Below are 16,898 nucleotides of genomic sequence, written 5' to 3' on the forward strand. Positions count from 1 at the left end.
TTTTATTTTTCTAGGGCGTTACAAGGCTTAGAACTTTAGCAGCAATTTCTCAAATTTTCAAAAGGCTATTTATACAAAGGCCAGGTCAGTTGTGAAGTGGCTTTGAGGGCCTTATATATTAGAAACCCCCAATAAGTCACCCCATTTTAAAAACTGCACCCCTCAAAGTATTCAAAACAGCATTTAGAAAGTTTTACCCCTTTAGACGTTTCACAGGAATTAAAGCAAAGTGAAAGGTGAAATTTCTACATTTGTTTTTTTTTTTTGCAGAAATTCATTTTTAATCAATTTTTTTTTGTAACACAAAGTTTTACCAAAAAAAAGCAACTCAAGATTTATTGCCCAGATTCTGCAGTTTTTAGAAGTATCCCACATGTGGCCCTAGTGCACTAACGGACTGAAACGCCTGCCTCACAAGCAAAGGAGCACCTAGTGGATTTTTATGGCCTTATTTTTATTAGAATATATTTTAGGCACCATGTTGGGTTTGAAGTCGTCTTGTGGGGCCAAACCAGTGGAAATCCCCCAAAAGTGTCCCCATTTGGGAAACTACACACCTCAAGGAAATTATCTAGTGGTATAGTGAGTGGTATAGTGAGCATTTTGACCGCACAGGTTTTTTACAGAAATTATTGGAAGTAGGCCGTGAAAATCAAAATCTTTTCAAAGAAAATGTAGGTTTAGCTAGTTTTTTTTCACTTCCACAAGGACTGAAGGAGAAAAAGCACTGTAAAATTTGTAAAGCAATTTCTACTGAGTAAAACTATACCCCACGTGTGGTCACAAATGGCTGTTTGAACACACGGCAGGGCTTAGAAGGGAAAGAGCCATGTCGTATTTGCAAAGCCCCTGAGGGGACAAAACAATGAAAACGCCCAAAAAGGGACTCCATTTAGAAAACTACACCCCTTGAGGAATTCATCTAGGGGTGTAGTGAGCATTTTGACCCCACAGGTGTTTCATAGAATTTTCTAGAATTGGGCAGTGAAAATAAAAATCTTTTTTCTTCAATAAGACGTAGCTTTAGCTCAATATTTTTTGAGAAAATTTAAAATTAAGGACAAAAAGAACAACATTTGTAAAGCAATTTCTCACGAGTACGGCAAAACCCCATATGTAGCCAAACTTCTGTTTGGGCACACGGCAGGGCTCAGAAGGGATGGAGCGCCATTTGGAGTGCAGATTTTGCTGGATTTGTTTCTGGGCGCCTGTGGGACCAAAACAGTGGAAACCCCCCAGAAGTGACCACATTTCGGAAACTACACCCCTCAATGCATTCACCTAGGGTTTTAGTGACCATGTTAACCCTGCAGGTTTTGTAGAAATTAGTGTGCACTCGATGTTGCCGAGTGAAAATGGCATATTTTCCATAGATATGCCAATATGTGGTGCCCAGCTTGTGCCACCATAACAAGACAGCTCTAATTATTATGCTGTGTTTCCCGGTTTTAGAAACACCGTGCATGTGACCCTAACTTTTACCTGGACATTCGACAAGGCTCAGGAGTGAAAGCGTACCATGTAAAATTGAGGCCTAATTTGGCGATTTACAAAGTATTGGTTCACAATTTCAGAGGCTCTGACGTGAAATAATAAAAAGAAACCGCAGGAAAGTGACCCCATTTTGGAAACTGCACACTTCAAGGCATTTATTAAGGGTGTAGTGAGCATTTTCACCGCACAGGTCTTTTCCATAAATGAATGCGCTTCGGATGGTGCAAATTAAAACTTCATATTTTTCCCCAGATATGCCATTTCAGTGGCAAATATGTCGTGCCCAGCTTGTTCCACTGGGGAGACACCCCAAAAATTGTTAAAAGGGTTCTCCCGGGTATGGCGATGCCATATATGTGGAAGTAAACTGCTGTTTGGGCACGCTGTAGGGTTCAGAGGGGAGGGAGCACCATATGGCTTTTGGAGGGGGGATTTTGCTTGGCAGTAGTTTTGTTTGAGTATTGCTGGTGTTTCCATTTATAATGTAGGGGTAAGCTGGGCAGAGTATATCAGGAACATAGTCAGGTGGTATAATAATGGGGTAAAAAAAAACAATAAAATGATCTATAGATGTGTGTTACGCTGTGACACAATCCTTTCTGCACAGGCCGGTGCGCACTGATATATGGCGTCCTTTCTTATCCACCTTTTGGTCCACAATCCGCACCTTTGCAGTTTGGGGAATTTTGCTGGGAAAGTGTTGTCCTGGTATAATACGGGCACCGTCGCTTAAAGCGGATATGTTTGGGCCCTCCCCTTCCTGGTTCCCTAATTTTAGGGCCTTTATAAATCGCCTCTTGAAACAGAAGAAATAGAAATGTTCCCCTCGGGCTGCACAACTGCATATTTTTTATTTCCTGACTTATTGGAGCCTTAACTAATTTTATTTTTTCATAGACGTATTGGTATGATGGCTTTTTTTTTTGCGGGACGAGCTGTAGTTATTATTGGTACGATTTTGGGGTACATGCGACTTTTTTATCACCTTTTATCCTATTTTTTGGGAGGCGAGGTAACCCAAAAAAATGCAATTCTGGCATAGTTTTGTTAGTTTTTTTTATACAGCGTTCACCACGCATTATAAATTACATGTTATCTTTATTCTGCGGGTCAGTCAGATTCCGGCGATGCCTAATTTATGGCACTTTTTTATGTTTTACAACGTTTTGCACAATAAAATTACTTTTGTAAAAAGAATGTATTTTTTCTGTCCCCAAGTTCTGAGAACCATAACTTAACTGTCGACGGAGCTGTATGAGGGCTTGTTTTTTGCGACTAGCTAGTTTTTATAGATACCATTTTTGGATACGTGTGACTTTTTGATCACTTTTTATTCCAATATTTGTAGGGCAAAGTGACCAAAAAACAGAAACTCTGGTATAGATTTTACGTTTTTATTTTATGATGTCCACCGCGTGCAATAAATAATGTAATATTTTTATAGCTCAGGCCGTTACAGTCGCAGCGATACCAAATTCGTATGGTTTATTTTTTTTCAATAATAAAGGACTTGATAAAGGAACAGGGCGACTGGGTTTTATTTTATTACTTGAAAAAAAATATGAAAAAGTGTAAAAATAAGTTTGAAAACCTAATAAGTCCCACTACCTACGTAGTGCAATGTATTAGATCTGTCAGTTATTCACGGACAGCAAGCCGATTAGGCTTCGCCTCCCGGCGGGGCCTAATCAGTTTCCGTAATGGCACAGTAGGAGGCCATTGTGTCTCCTGTTGCCATAGCAGCAGTTGCCAGTCCTGATTGCCTGTCAGGGCTGGCGATCTGCTAGAAACTGCTAAGATGCAGTGACAGCTTTCGATCGATGCATCGAAGGGGTTAATGGCAGGGATCGGAGCTAGCTCCGGTTCCTGCTGTTACAGGTGGATGTCAGATGTAACATACAGCTGACTTCCAACGCTGATGACGCTGGATCAGCTCCTGAGCCGGCGCCATCTTGCCGGCGGCTACGGAAGCCGATCAGGCTCCGCTGCCAGGCGGGTCCTGACCGGCTTCCATGCTAGGCAGAACGGGAGGCAAGTATTAGGCCTCCGGTTGCCATTGCAGCTACCGGAACCCCCGCCAATTTAATTGCTGGGGTTCCGATGAGCTGCAAACACGGACCGTGCTCCCGATTTTATGGTCCGTAAATGCGACTACAGGCACGGCCGGCCGCAGACAATCACCGGCCGGAATTACGGGCATGGACGTGTGCAGGGGGTCTTCGGCTGCGGCTAAACAGCGATGGTCGCATACACAAAGATCGCTTTGGAAAATTTGCTCTCCAAAAGCCAGTTTGCGCACCATTCATTGTAAGCTCCGCCTTACACCCAGTGTGAATGAAATGCACACACATTTGGTATTGTTGAAGTCGACAAATACGTATTCAGGTGTGTTTACCCAGTGGCATGTACCAGATGGCAGAAGAGATCCCCTAAATTCACATATTTGGGAAAAAAATACCACTTTGTTTTTTCCATTATAGTCAATGAATTGGCTGGGAAAAAATAGAGAACTAAAATCTTTTACTAATCAAATAGCTTGGAGAGTGTCATTTCCTAAAAAGATACATTTTTGGGGTGTTCAGTGTTTTAGCACTTCACAACATCTGTAATGGACGCATGGTGTCAGCAAACCAGTTTTTTAAAATTTGCTCTCCAAAAGCCAGGTTGCGCACCCTTCATTGTAAGCTCCGCCTTGCGCCCAGCGTGTATGAAATGCACACACATTTGGTATAGCTGAAGTCGGCAGAAGTTGCCAAATATGTATTCAGGTGTGTTTACCCAGTGGCATGCACCAGATGTCAAAAAAACATCTAAATTCACATATCGTATTCACATTTGTTACAATGTATTTGAAAGCCTTTGGTCAGCACACGTTTAAGAAATTTTTGGAGCCACTTACTTTTAATTTTAAAAATAAACTAGGTGACAAAATAGCCCCAGTGAGCGCCTTTTGTTCGAAACAAAAAAAAGGAGCCTATAATTTGGATTTCTGCTGGTGTATTATTGTGTAGGTACTTTCTTTTTAATGATTTTTGTTATCTATTCATATTGATTACTATATTCAGTGTAGAATAATATTTAAGGTGTAGTTGAGGATTTGAGTTTCTATAGGTACCACTTAATTCCTCTCTGGTGGAATCTTCCTTTGCTTGCTCAAACATCCTGTTAGGAATCCCATATATTTTATCCGGTGTTGAAGAACGCTCACTTGTGCGATAAAATTTGCATTATTGAAAAACTCTTTTGGTTCGAATAAGTTTACCAACTGCTATTGCTTTTATGGTATGTTTTGGATGACTACCTATGGCATCCAAAAGAGTGTTGCCGGTTTTGTTTTTTTCTAAATACAATTGGAGGTGGCATGGACTGTCCAACTGTAAATCAAGAAAGCTGATGAAGTGAAACTAAAGGTTCTGTTCATTGCAGTTAGTGCATTTCATTAACTATTGTACGTATGATACATCAGCCTCCCAGGCCATAAGGATATCATCTATGTAACGTATGTTATTTTTAAAAATGCTTTGGGGAGAATTATTTTATTTTTTATCTTTCTTCCCCCCAGGCCACATAAGGGCCCATCTGGGCTCCCTGTACTTGCAAGTAAAGGGTTATCAAAAGAAAGAAAATTGTGTCAGAAGATAATTGGTAACTTCTAATATACATTCACAGAGCTCTTCAGTTTATTTTTGATATCTATATAAAATGATGGGCTGGTGCTGTAAGGGCCAGATTGTGGGGAATGGATGGATGGATATAATGCACGAACATCGCATGTAATCTAGGCATCGGAAACTTCCCAATAAAAAAATCATCAAAAGTTAGCCATTTCTCCCTACTGTCCTTGAAATGTCCAGGTGTACACATCACTAAAAGGTTGAAGTTAGTGGTCTAGCCATTCACATATTATTTCATTAAGGGATTCTATACTCAATATAATTGGGCAGAAAGGTGGTGGGAATTCTTCTTTATGAATCTTGGGTAATCCACAAAATACCAATATATTTGGATGAAGTTTTGATTTTTTTCTTTTAGGATACCCAGATTCACGCCTTCTTGAATTAACTTGATAATGTCACTGAAAAAAGAGATTGGATCAGTTTGGCGTTTTCTATAAGTCATAGGATGAACCATTTCCCTGTACATGGATTTATCCAAGATCACTACTTTCCCAGGTTTCGCTTTCCTTTGATTACGTGTCAAATTACGGTTATAGCTATTTTGTTTTATTTCCTCCTGTTATTTTTTTTTTTTAAACCCCTTTCCACAGTTGCCTGAAAAAGCAATCTAAAGCCTCAGTTCTAGATTTTATTGGATAAAACTGAGAATTTGGGCGTTTGATTTGTATGGTATGTATGCAACTGGAAGCCTCTATTTCTTCACTTTGTAGCTCCAATAAGTTTAGAAGAGTACACTGCTCCTTAAAGTTCAGACTACTGTATTTGTTAATTCATCTCCAGGTTCTTGTGTGTAAGTTAATGGTTTGATTTGTTTATTAACTGTTAAATGTCGAGAGAATTTATTGACATCTAGAAGGGTCTAGAATAAATCAAAATGTTTCGAAGGTACATAATTATTCAACCCTTTGCTAAAGACTTCCAATTGTTTTCTTAATGGAATGTATAAAGATAACTCAGAACATTTCCATATTCCTCAGTAGGTGGATCCCCAAAATCCGGATATTGTAATTTTGTCTCGTGTAGGAAAAATGGAATGGCACAAGGTGACAGCATGTTCTGTAAAGTGAGGGATATTTTTTTTTTTCCTGTTTACTTCCTTATCTTTGTCGGTATCTTGTTTTTAAGCGACCTCTGTTCACCTGGTATCGCCCAATCTCAGTTTTTGTCTTTGCTTCATGTGCTGTCTAGTTTGAGCCCACTGGCAATCTCTCGGCCGATCCTCAATTGTTTGGCCAATCTTTTGAAAAACATTTTTTCTTTACTGGCATTTATATCCCCCCCCCTCCCCTTCACATTCATATTTCTGATGTTTCACATTCCGAAGAGCTGAAACAGACATGATTTTTAGATTGTAGGCGATTATGATGATATTTCTAATTTGTTTTGTGTTTCAGGAAAGGTTTTTGTGTATTTCTATTTCTGAAAGAATACACTTGTCCAATGGCATAGCCATCAGAGTTCCTTTGGCATTTGTATCTCTTAGTTTTAATATGAATTTCTTCTAGTTTACTAATTTATTTTTTTAAATACTGGTACAGTTACACATTGTATTTTTTTTTTCAACATTTCTTTAGTTTGTTATTTGTTTCCAAATGTCTTTCAACTTGTTTTGTGCATATATAATTATAAGCTTCATCAGCCTATATAGTGGAATTTAATTCTCTGACCGTTCTATTCGTTATTGGTCATTCTATATTGTGATGAAATTATTTTTTAATGCGTGACGCCCTGGGCATAATTTATGTCTACATAAGTATTGAGTATACTAATTCCACCAGCTGCGGAATTCCTGATTAAGAAGTTTTTCCAATTTTTGCATAAGTTCTTTGAAGTTCACACGGTCATTATAAGGTGTATGGTTATCATTGATTATTGTGGTTTTATAAACCGGAAAAGCCTACTGAAATTTTAGCAATGATCCAATAAGTCATTTTTATAGTTAAACACCTGTTACCCAACAGGATTGAACTCCTTAAGGGAACAGCCCAGTTTTTCAAATCTGTCACTTTATGTGGTAATAACTTTGGAATGCTTTTACTTCAAGTGATTGAGACTTTTTTTTTGTGATACATTGTACTTTATGTTTGTGATAAAATTTGGTCGATATGACTTATTAGAAATGTTTGTTTAATAAAAAATCCAAAACAGACAGAAATTTTTTAAAAATTAGCAATTTGCAACACTTGAATTTCTCTGCTTTTAAAACGGTCATACCACACAAAATACAAAATAGTCAATAATTAACATTAACCATATGCCTACTTTATGATGGCATAATTTTTTTTTTTAACATCCTTTTTATTTTTTGAGTCATTAAAAAGACATATCCTAAGAGGCAATTATTCACATTTTCAATAAAACTTCCAAAACCTACTTTATGAGCAACTAATTCAGTTCTGAATTGAATTTGAGGGGACTATAAAATAGGAACTATAAATTCCTGCCTACATAAACGTTTAAAAATAATTTTATTGATATAGTATCAGTGCATACAGGACATTCTAATGAAGCTGGGGGATTTTGTATCGCTATGGCAAATGGTCGAGTAGTGTGATTTACTACCCCTGTTTAGTGTTATATTGATTTTAAGGTTTACCAATCTTTACCTTTTGCATTACACTTTATCAGGGACATTGGATCTGTTTTTCCAACGCCTATACTCAGTATTTTTGGCATTAGATCAATAAAATTATTTTTAAACGATTATGTAGGCAGGCATTTATATTTAACAATTAAACGTACACTATTTACATTGAAATGATTGGAATTTATAAAATAGGAACCCTCTATAAAAAACCCTATTTTAGAAACGGCAAGCCTCACATTATTCATAACTGCATTCACGTACTTTGTTAACCCCTTAGGTGTTCCACAGGAATTAAAGCAAATGGAGATATTTCCAAATTCATTTAGGCTTTTTTTTTTTTTTTTTACAGATATTCCATTTTAATCTATTTTCTCCTGTAGCACAGCAAGGGTTAACAGCAAAACAAACCTCAATATTTATTATTCTGATTCTGCAATTTGTAGAAGTATCCCACATGTGGCGCTAAAGCGACACTTGATTCAAAGTCCTCTGAAATTAAGGAGCACCTTATGGATTTTAAGGCCTTGATCTTATTATGATGTTTTTTCAGGCACCATTTCGCATTTGGAAAGCCCCTAAAGTACCAGTACAAAGGAAACTCCCAAAAAGTGCCCCATTTTGGAAACCACACCCTCAAACAATTCATCTAGGGGTGTAGTTAGCATTTGGACTCGACAGGTGTTTCATAGGTTTTATAAACACCAGGCCTGGACTGGAAGTCACTTTCATTATGCATTCCTATGTGACACTCAATGGGAGTCTAATAGGAATGCATAGTGAAAGATTTTGATTGCTACAGCACCTGCTGTGTGGACCGGGCCGGTCAAGAGTTTTATATGCAAGCCCATTATCATATGAGATTCTTCTAGCACATGTACCCAAGCAACCTGCTCTTTACCAGATCTGTAACAAAGCTTTCTTAGAGTACATTTATCAGTAGTAAAACAGAGAAGATTGAAATAAAAGCTTTTGAAACAAAAAGCATTAAAAAAAAAAATTAACATATTTAAGACAGTGTACATTTTATGTAGCCTAAAAGAAAATAATATTCTGACATTTCACACTATATTGCACTTCCCTAATAAACAGTTCACTTACAAGTTTCATTTCACAGCTGACTCTTATTAAAAGGATAATGTAAGGCCAATATTGTGCTGTGCTATTCTACCCAGTTAGAAAAACAAAACCGGACATTTTGAAAAGAATCTAATGCTAAATTAAATCTAATAAGCAAATCAAGAGAGTATCTTTAAAGAGATGGAAAGTACAAAAAACAAATAAGGTGGCTTTAGGCCTCATTCCCACGACAGGGTTTCCCGGCCGGGTGCCGGTCGTTCATAAATCGGCCGGCACCCAGCTGCATTAGGAATAATAGACCCCTAATGGGGCTATTCACACGACCGATTTTTTGACGGCCTGGAAAACCGGCCGTCAAAAAATAGGACATGCTCTATCTTCGCCCGGGTACCCGGCCGCCCGGCTCCCATAGAAGTCTATGGGGCCGGGTAATACACGGCCATCACCGGGATGTGTCCCGAGTGATGGCCGGGTTTTCCGGCGCTTGCGCTCTATCTCCTCCTCCTCACAGCGCAGAGTGCATGTGAGGAGGAGGAGTTGATGCCATTCGGACGAATGGCTGTACGCTACACTGTGTGGCAGGGCCGGGGTGTACAGCAGGTGGAAGGAAGCGCTGCGCTGGCTCCCTTCCCCTGCTTGTTTTAAAAGCGCCCTGGCCCGGCGACACCTTCGATGGCGCAGCTAGCAGCTGTTGCGGCTGCTACTACTGCAGCGACGCCACTATAGCAGAGCAGGGAGGTTTCTCCCCGCTCTGCTATGTGCTAGCCGCACTTTAGCTCCTTGAAGGAGCGGAATCCCCGTGTTTTCGGGGATTCCGCTCCTGGACAGAGCGCTTGATGTCTGTCCATATCTGGGCAGTGACATCAGGGGAAACTCCTGAAGCGGAATCCCCGAACACATGGGCATTCCCCTTCAGGAGTTGCCGCTGATGTCACTGTCCAGATCTGCCCGGCCCGGATGCAAAACTTTATGCAGAATGGCCGATTTTACCGGCCGGCACTCGGGCTCGGGCGGGACCCGTTCGTGTGAATCCCGCCTTACTAGGTAGAAACATTCCTAAAAAAAAAATTAAAAAAGGTGCCTAACAAAGAAGACCTAGGATGAGTTCACACGGGGCGGATATGCTGCGTAAATGCACTTCGTGTAGCCTCCCTGTGCGCCACGGGGAATTCGGGGAGAAAAACCGCAGAACACTGCTATCTGACCGGCCTCCTGGGATGACATTTCATCCCATGTGACCACCGCTACAGCCTGTGATTGGCTGCAGCAGTCACATGAGATGAACAGTCATCCCAGGAGGCCATGCAAGAGGGAGGAGCATAGACATCCAGGTAAGTAGTAGTAGTTTTTTTTTTCCTGTGTTGCATTTATTTGCGGCGGAATCGCTGCGAACCCTGCTATTTGTTGCCGGATTTACCTCCCCATTGAATTCAGTGGGGAAAGTCCCAAATAAATAAGCAGCGTTTACGCAAATAAAATTGACATGCTGCGGAATAAAATTCCGCACTGAAGGTCAGTAATAGGCGTTTTTTTTTTCCACGCAGTATTTATGCAGCGCGTGAATGAGATCTGTTTTATCTCATTCACTTTGCTGCTACTGTATTTGCTGCAGATTTTCCGCAGTATTTACGCAACGCGTGAACCGACCCCTAATCTGGCTTTGTACTTTCAGGACAAGAGAAGTTAAGTTTTACCAGCATATAGTTCAGGTCCATACATTGCTCCAACTACAGGACTGAGTTTCCAACCTGAAAAAAAACAAAAAATATAAAATATAAATAAACATATTGTATACGTCAATATATATGTTGTGAATGTCCTACTTGCTGCAAATTCCAGCTTTAAATTTATGGCTTTAACGCATGTTCAAGTGTTTGAGAAAAAAAAAGTGTCGAAAAAGACACATCTGATCATACCCTTACCAGTACACATAAGCAGGAGAAATTGAGCTTGCGTGGCTAAAATGTTATGGCAGCGTAAGGGTATGTTCACACGCAAACTCAAAAAAGTCTGAAAATACGGAGCGGTTTTCAGAGAAAACAGCCTCTGATTTTCAGGCGTTTTTGAAGCTGAAAATGAAGCTTCTTTTAACTTGGAGCTTCTTTTCAGGCGTTTTTCATAGTGTCCAATGGAAAATCAGCTCCAAAAAACGCCTCAAGAAGTGACATGCTACTTCTTTTTACGGAGCGTCTTTTTACTCTGTTTTTTTAAAACAGAGGCATAAAAAGACGCCCCGTATGAACTAAATGCAGTTTTTCCAATTGACATCAACGGGAAGAGGTTTGTAGGCATTCAGCTTCAGTTTTTTTAGGTGTTTTTCGAGGCGTAAATGCCCTGAAATACGCCTGAAACCACTGCGTGTGAACATACCCTGATAATTAAGACGCATATCCTGTGGGTTCACAGAGTTCTTATACTATCTGCTCTCTAAAACATCAGATCTCACAGATTTCTTGAGTACAGCCTGACCACTCAAGAAGCTGATAAAACACCAAACACAGTTCACCATTTTTGACGCTTTATTAAAGATTTCATTTATTAAAATTATTTCAAGGATCGGGACACCATTTTGCAAGCTGCTAGAAGGGCGGGTGAAATCAGTTTTGAAAATGCATCAATATCCAGCTTCCCTGATTTTTCACTTGAGCGCCAACGTCAGAGTGCATCTTACGACTCAATAGACCTCCAGATCCCATATTCAATGGCATATCCTGAGTTGTGAATGGAGACCGTAGCCCTGATGCGGATGACTGACTCCAGTCGTTCGCCTACGCGTTGATCATCCAGCCTCTACTAAACTGGTGCGGATACCCCACACTCTACCCTGAACCCCTATAACCTACTCGCCCCACCCTATCTTTTCTTCAATAATGGGCCTATGCCATGCATATTTGGATAGGAGGATTGCGGCTATACTGAGATGGTCATTAAAAGGGAATTAATTACCTTACACGCTGGTTCCTTAGGCCATGTTCACATAGCGCTTTTTGCAAGCCGAAAAAAATCTGCCTCAGAATTCCTTCAGATATTTTCGCAGCTTTATTTCGCCCGTGGTCCTAGCATTAGCTTGTATTGATTTCAGAGGTCAGAGACAGAATCGCAGCACGCCACTTTTTTTCCCGCGAGCGGCTAAAGGCCGCCTGGGAAAAAATAAAGGTCTATGCCTCCCTTTGAAATCAATGGGGGGTGCGATTTCGGCCATCTTTTGGCGCAGATTCCGATGCGGTTTCCACGTCACGTCAAAATTAGAGCCAAAAAACCTCTGTGTGAACAGGGCCATATCAGGATATGGTGTTCTGGACTCTTGCTGCTGACCCCACAAGAATTACTAATATCTAAGGGGTTGGTCTTAGACTACTCACAGTGCTACCTTATTAATGTTTGTTTCCTGAATCTGAGTATTCCTGGCCACGGAGCTATCCTCGGGTCAATACAGATGCCTTATTAACCCCTTAAGGACCAGGCCTATTTTGGCCTTAAAGAGGATCTGTCACTAGTTTATTAAAGCCTCATCTCCTAACTAATCTAATAGGCGCTAAGATGCCGATAACTACGGTGTCTTTTTTTTACCCCAAAAACAATTTGCAGTTATGTGCATTTTTCTTAATATGCTAATTTGGCTATACTTGCCAAATGGGAGGTAACTGTCATACAGTTCTCCTCTTCCAAGCCCAGCAACACAGTTATCACATAGTAAACAGGTTCCATTCTCGACTGTTTTCAACTGGTGATACCTCCAGTTGTTTCAAAGCTGCGATCCTGGTGCCATGTGAAAGATTAGAGTCTCATCAATCATATGCCACCAGAATCACTGTTCTAGGTGGTCCACAGTGTGAAGCAGCTTCATGCTGATAGGTCAGCGTCCGAGGCTGTGAGGTAGCTCCACCTCAGGAGAATCGCTGATGTTGACACCCACTTGTCTAATAAAGGCTAATTTGCATATTTAGAAAAAAGCTCGTAACTTTTCAAATAATAAACTTTTTGGGACAATTTTCTATAGCTTAACTTTTTTTTAAAAATCACCCCTCAACAGACTTTCAATATATGAAATATCCAGCAAAATGTTGCATCAGATCACACACACCCACACACATTAAAATGCCTGTTATTGTCAGGTTACTAAATCAGTACAAGAATAATTTCAGAACTTTTTCCACCTTTAATGTTACTCAACCTGTACAATATTGAAAAAAAAACAATTATAGGGGAAAAATGAAAAACAATAACGTGGTTGCATAAGTGTGAACATCCTCTTATAATTGGGGATGCGGTTGAGTTCAGAATTAGCCAATCACATTTAAACTCATGTTAAATAGTAGTCAGTACTCAGCTGCCATTATTTAAAGTAATTCTGGGTAACCCCATATAAAGTTCAGCTGTTCTATTAGGATTTTCCTGACACTTTCTTTGTTGCATGCGACAGCAAAAGCCATGATCCGTAAGGAGCCTACAACACATCAAAGGGATCGGATTGTTGAAAAGCATCTGTCAGGAGATGGGTTCTAAAGAATTTCCAAGGCACAAGATATACCATGGAAGAGTGTGAAGTCGGTCATCAAGAAGTGGATTATATTTGGCACAACAGTGACATTACCAAGAACTGGACGTCCCTCAAAACTTGATGAAAAGACAAGACGAAAATTGGTCGAGGAGGATACCAAGAAGCCTACAGCAACATTAAGGGTATGTGCACACACACTAATTACGTCCGTAATTGACGGACGTATTTCGGCCGCAAGTACCGGACCGAACACAGTGCAGGGAGCCGGGCTCCAAGCATCATACTTATGTACGATGCTAGGAGTCCCTGCCTCGCTGCAGGACAACTGTCACGTACTGAAAACATGATTACAGTACAGGATAGTTGTCCTGCAGAGAGGCAGGGACTCCTAGCGTCATACATAACTATGATGCTAGGAGCCCGGCTCCCTGCACTGAGTTCGGTCCGGAACTTGCGGCCGAAATACGTCCGTCAATTACGGACGTAATTAGTGTGTGTGCACATACCCTAAAGGAGCTACAGGACTTTATGGCAGATACTGGTTGTGTAGTGCATGTGACAACAATCTCCCGTTTTCTTCATATGTCTGGGCTGTGGGGTAGGGTGGCAAGACCGAAACCTTTTCTAACAAAGAAAAACATCCAAGCCCGGCTATGTTTTGCAAAGACCTACATCAAGTCGGCCGAAAGCATATGGGGAAATCGGTTATGGTCTGACGAGACCAAGGTTGAACTTTTTGGCCATAATGCCAAAATGTATGTTTGTCGCAAAGCCAACACTGCACATCACCAAAGGAACACCATACCCACAGTGAAGGATGGTGGAGGCAGCATTATGCTTTGGAGCTATTCTTCTGCAGCTGGAACTGGGGCTTTAGTCAAGGTGGAGGGAATTATGACCAGTTCCAAATATCCATCAATGTTGGCAAAAAACCTGCAGGCCTCTGCAAAAAAGATGAAGATGAATTTCACCTTTTAGCAGGACAACGACCCAAAGCATACCTCCAAAATCAACAAAAGAATGGCTTCACCAGAAGATCAAAGTTTTGGAATGGCCCACCCAGAGCCAGGACCTTAATCCCATTGAATATCTGTGGGGTGGCCCGAAGAGGGCTGTACACAGATGATGCACTCGCAATCTGACAGATTCGGAGCGTTTTTTCAAGGAACAGTCGGCAACAATTGCCAAGTCAAGATGTGCCATGCTGATCGACTTCTACCCAAAAAGACTGACTGTGGCCATAAAGTCAGAGGGTAATTCCAAAAAGTATTAGTTTAAAGGTGTGCATATTTATGCAACCACATTCGTTTTTTATAATTTTCACCCTACTACATTTCCGTTTGTTTTTCAATGGAATTGTACAGATTATGGGTCACATTAACCCCTTCCCTCTTTGGCCACTTTTGACCTTCCTGACAGAGCCTTATTTTTCAAATCTGACATGTTTCACTTTAATGTGGTAATAATCTCCGAATCGCTTGGATGGGTAAAAGAATTCCGGAGTTGTTTTCTCGTCACACATTGGACTTTAAGTTACTGGCAAAATTTGCTCGATATATTCAGTATTTAATTGTGAAAAACACCAAAATTTAGCGAAAAATTGCAAAATCTCGCATTTTTCGCAATTTAAATGTATCTTCTTGTAAGATAGGCAGTTAGATCAAACATTGTTCCTAATTAACATCCCCATATGTCTACTATAGATTGGCATCGTTTTTTTAACATCCTTTTATTTTTCTAGGACGTTACAAGGCTTTGAACTTTAGCAGCAATTTCTCACGTTTAAGAAAATTTCAAAAGGCTATTTTTATAGGGGCCAGTTCAATTGTGAAGTGGCTTTGAGGCCTTATAAATTAGAAACCCCCAAAAAGTCACCCCATTTTAAAAACTTCACCCTCAAAGTATTCAAAAACAGCATTTAGAAAACTTCTTAAGTATCTCAAATTTAGCAGGAATAGTTTGCGGAGGCCAGGTCACATTTACAAGGCCCCTGAGGGGACAAAACAATGGAAACCCCCCCACAAGTGACCACATTTTGGAAACTATATCCATTGAGGAAATTATCTAGGGGTATAGGGAGCGTTTTGACCCAACAGGTTTTTTACAGAAATTATTGGAAGTAGGCCCTGAAAATGACAATCTAAATTTTTTCCAAAGAAAATGTAGGTTTAGAAAAAATTCTCATTTCCACAAGGACTGAAGGAGAAAAACCACCGCAAAATTTGTAAAGCAATTTCTCCCGAGTAAAACAATACCCCACATGTGGTAATAAACGGCTGTTTGGACACACGGCAGGGCTTAGAAGGGAAAGAGCGCTATTTGGCTTTTGGAGATCACATTTAGCAAGAATGGTTTGCGGAGGCCAGGACGCATTTGCAGAGCCCCTGAGGGGACAAAACAATAAAAACGCCCACAAAGTGACTATTTAGGAAACTACACCTCTTGAGGAATTCATCTAGGGGTGTTATAATCATTTTGACCCCACAGATGTTTCATAGAATTTATTAGAATTGGGCAGTGAAAATAAAAATTATTTTTCTTCAATAAGTAAATACGTAGCTTTAGCGCAAAATTTTTCATTTTCTCAACAAATAAAGGAAAAAAAGAACCCAACATTTGTAAAGCAATTTCTCCCGAGTACGGCAATACCCAATATGTGGTCAAACTGCTGTTTGGGCACACGGCAGGGCTCAGAAGGGAAAGAGCGCCATTTGGAGTGCAGATTTTGCTAGATTGGTTTCTGGGCGTCTGTGGGCCCAAAACAGTGGAAACCCCCCAGAAGTGACCCAATTTTGGAAACTACACCCCTCAATGCATTTACCTAGGGGTGTAGAGAGCATTTTAACCCTGCAGATGTTTTGTAGAAGTTAGTGTGCACTTGATGTCGCAGAGTGAAAATGTCATTTTTTCCATAGATATGCCAATATGTGGTGCCCAGCTTATGCCACCATAACAAGACAGCTCTCGAATTATTATGCAGTGTTTCCCGGTTTTAGAAACACCCTATATGGGGCACTAATCTGTTGCCTGGACATTCGACCAGGCTCAGGAGTGAAAGCGTACCGTGTAAAATTGAGGCCTAACTTGGCGATTTACAAAGTATTGGTTCACAACTGCAGAGGCTCAGATGTGAAATAGAAAAAGAAACCCCTGAGAAGTGACCCCATTTGGAAACTACACCCCTCAAGGCATTTATAAAAGGGGTGTAGTGAACATTTTCACCCCATAGGGCTTTTCCATAAATTATTGCACTGCGGATGGTGCAAATTAAAAATTTATATTTTTCCCTAGATATGCCATTTCAGTGACAAATATGTCATGCCCAGCTTATGCCGCAGGAGACACACCCCAAAAATTGTTAAAAGGGTTCTCCCAGGTATGACGATGCCATATATGTGGAAGGAAACTGCTGTTTGCGCACATTGTAGGGTTCAGAGCTGAGGGAGCGCCATTTGGCATTTGGAGAGCAGATTTTGCTTGGTAGATTTGTTTGATTATTGCTGGTGTTTCCATTTATAATGTGAGCCGGGCGGAGTATATAAGGGGCATAGTCAGGTGGTAT

At 40.4% G+C, this 16,898-nt stretch overlaps 1 protein-coding gene across 5 annotated transcripts in view; it reads right to left on the reverse strand.

Annotated features, from left to right (window-relative positions):
* The window catches only part of RBFOX2 (RNA binding fox-1 homolog 2), a 262,780-nt gene that overhangs the window by 123,585 nt on the left and 122,297 nt on the right, over positions 1-16,898 (reverse strand). For all 5 annotated transcript variants that reach the window (XM_075833520.1, XM_075833519.1, XM_075833517.1 and 2 more), the window contains one exon: positions 10,530-10,583. In XM_075833520.1, coding sequence (XP_075689635.1) covers positions 10,530-10,583 — 54 coding nt within the window. The remainder of the gene's footprint in view (positions 1-10,529; positions 10,584-16,898) is intronic.

This window comes from Rhinoderma darwinii, chromosome 7 (assembly GCF_050947455.1).
Source record: "Rhinoderma darwinii isolate aRhiDar2 chromosome 7, aRhiDar2.hap1, whole genome shotgun sequence".
Classification (NCBI taxonomy): Eukaryota; Metazoa; Chordata; class Amphibia; order Anura; family Rhinodermatidae; genus Rhinoderma; species Rhinoderma darwinii.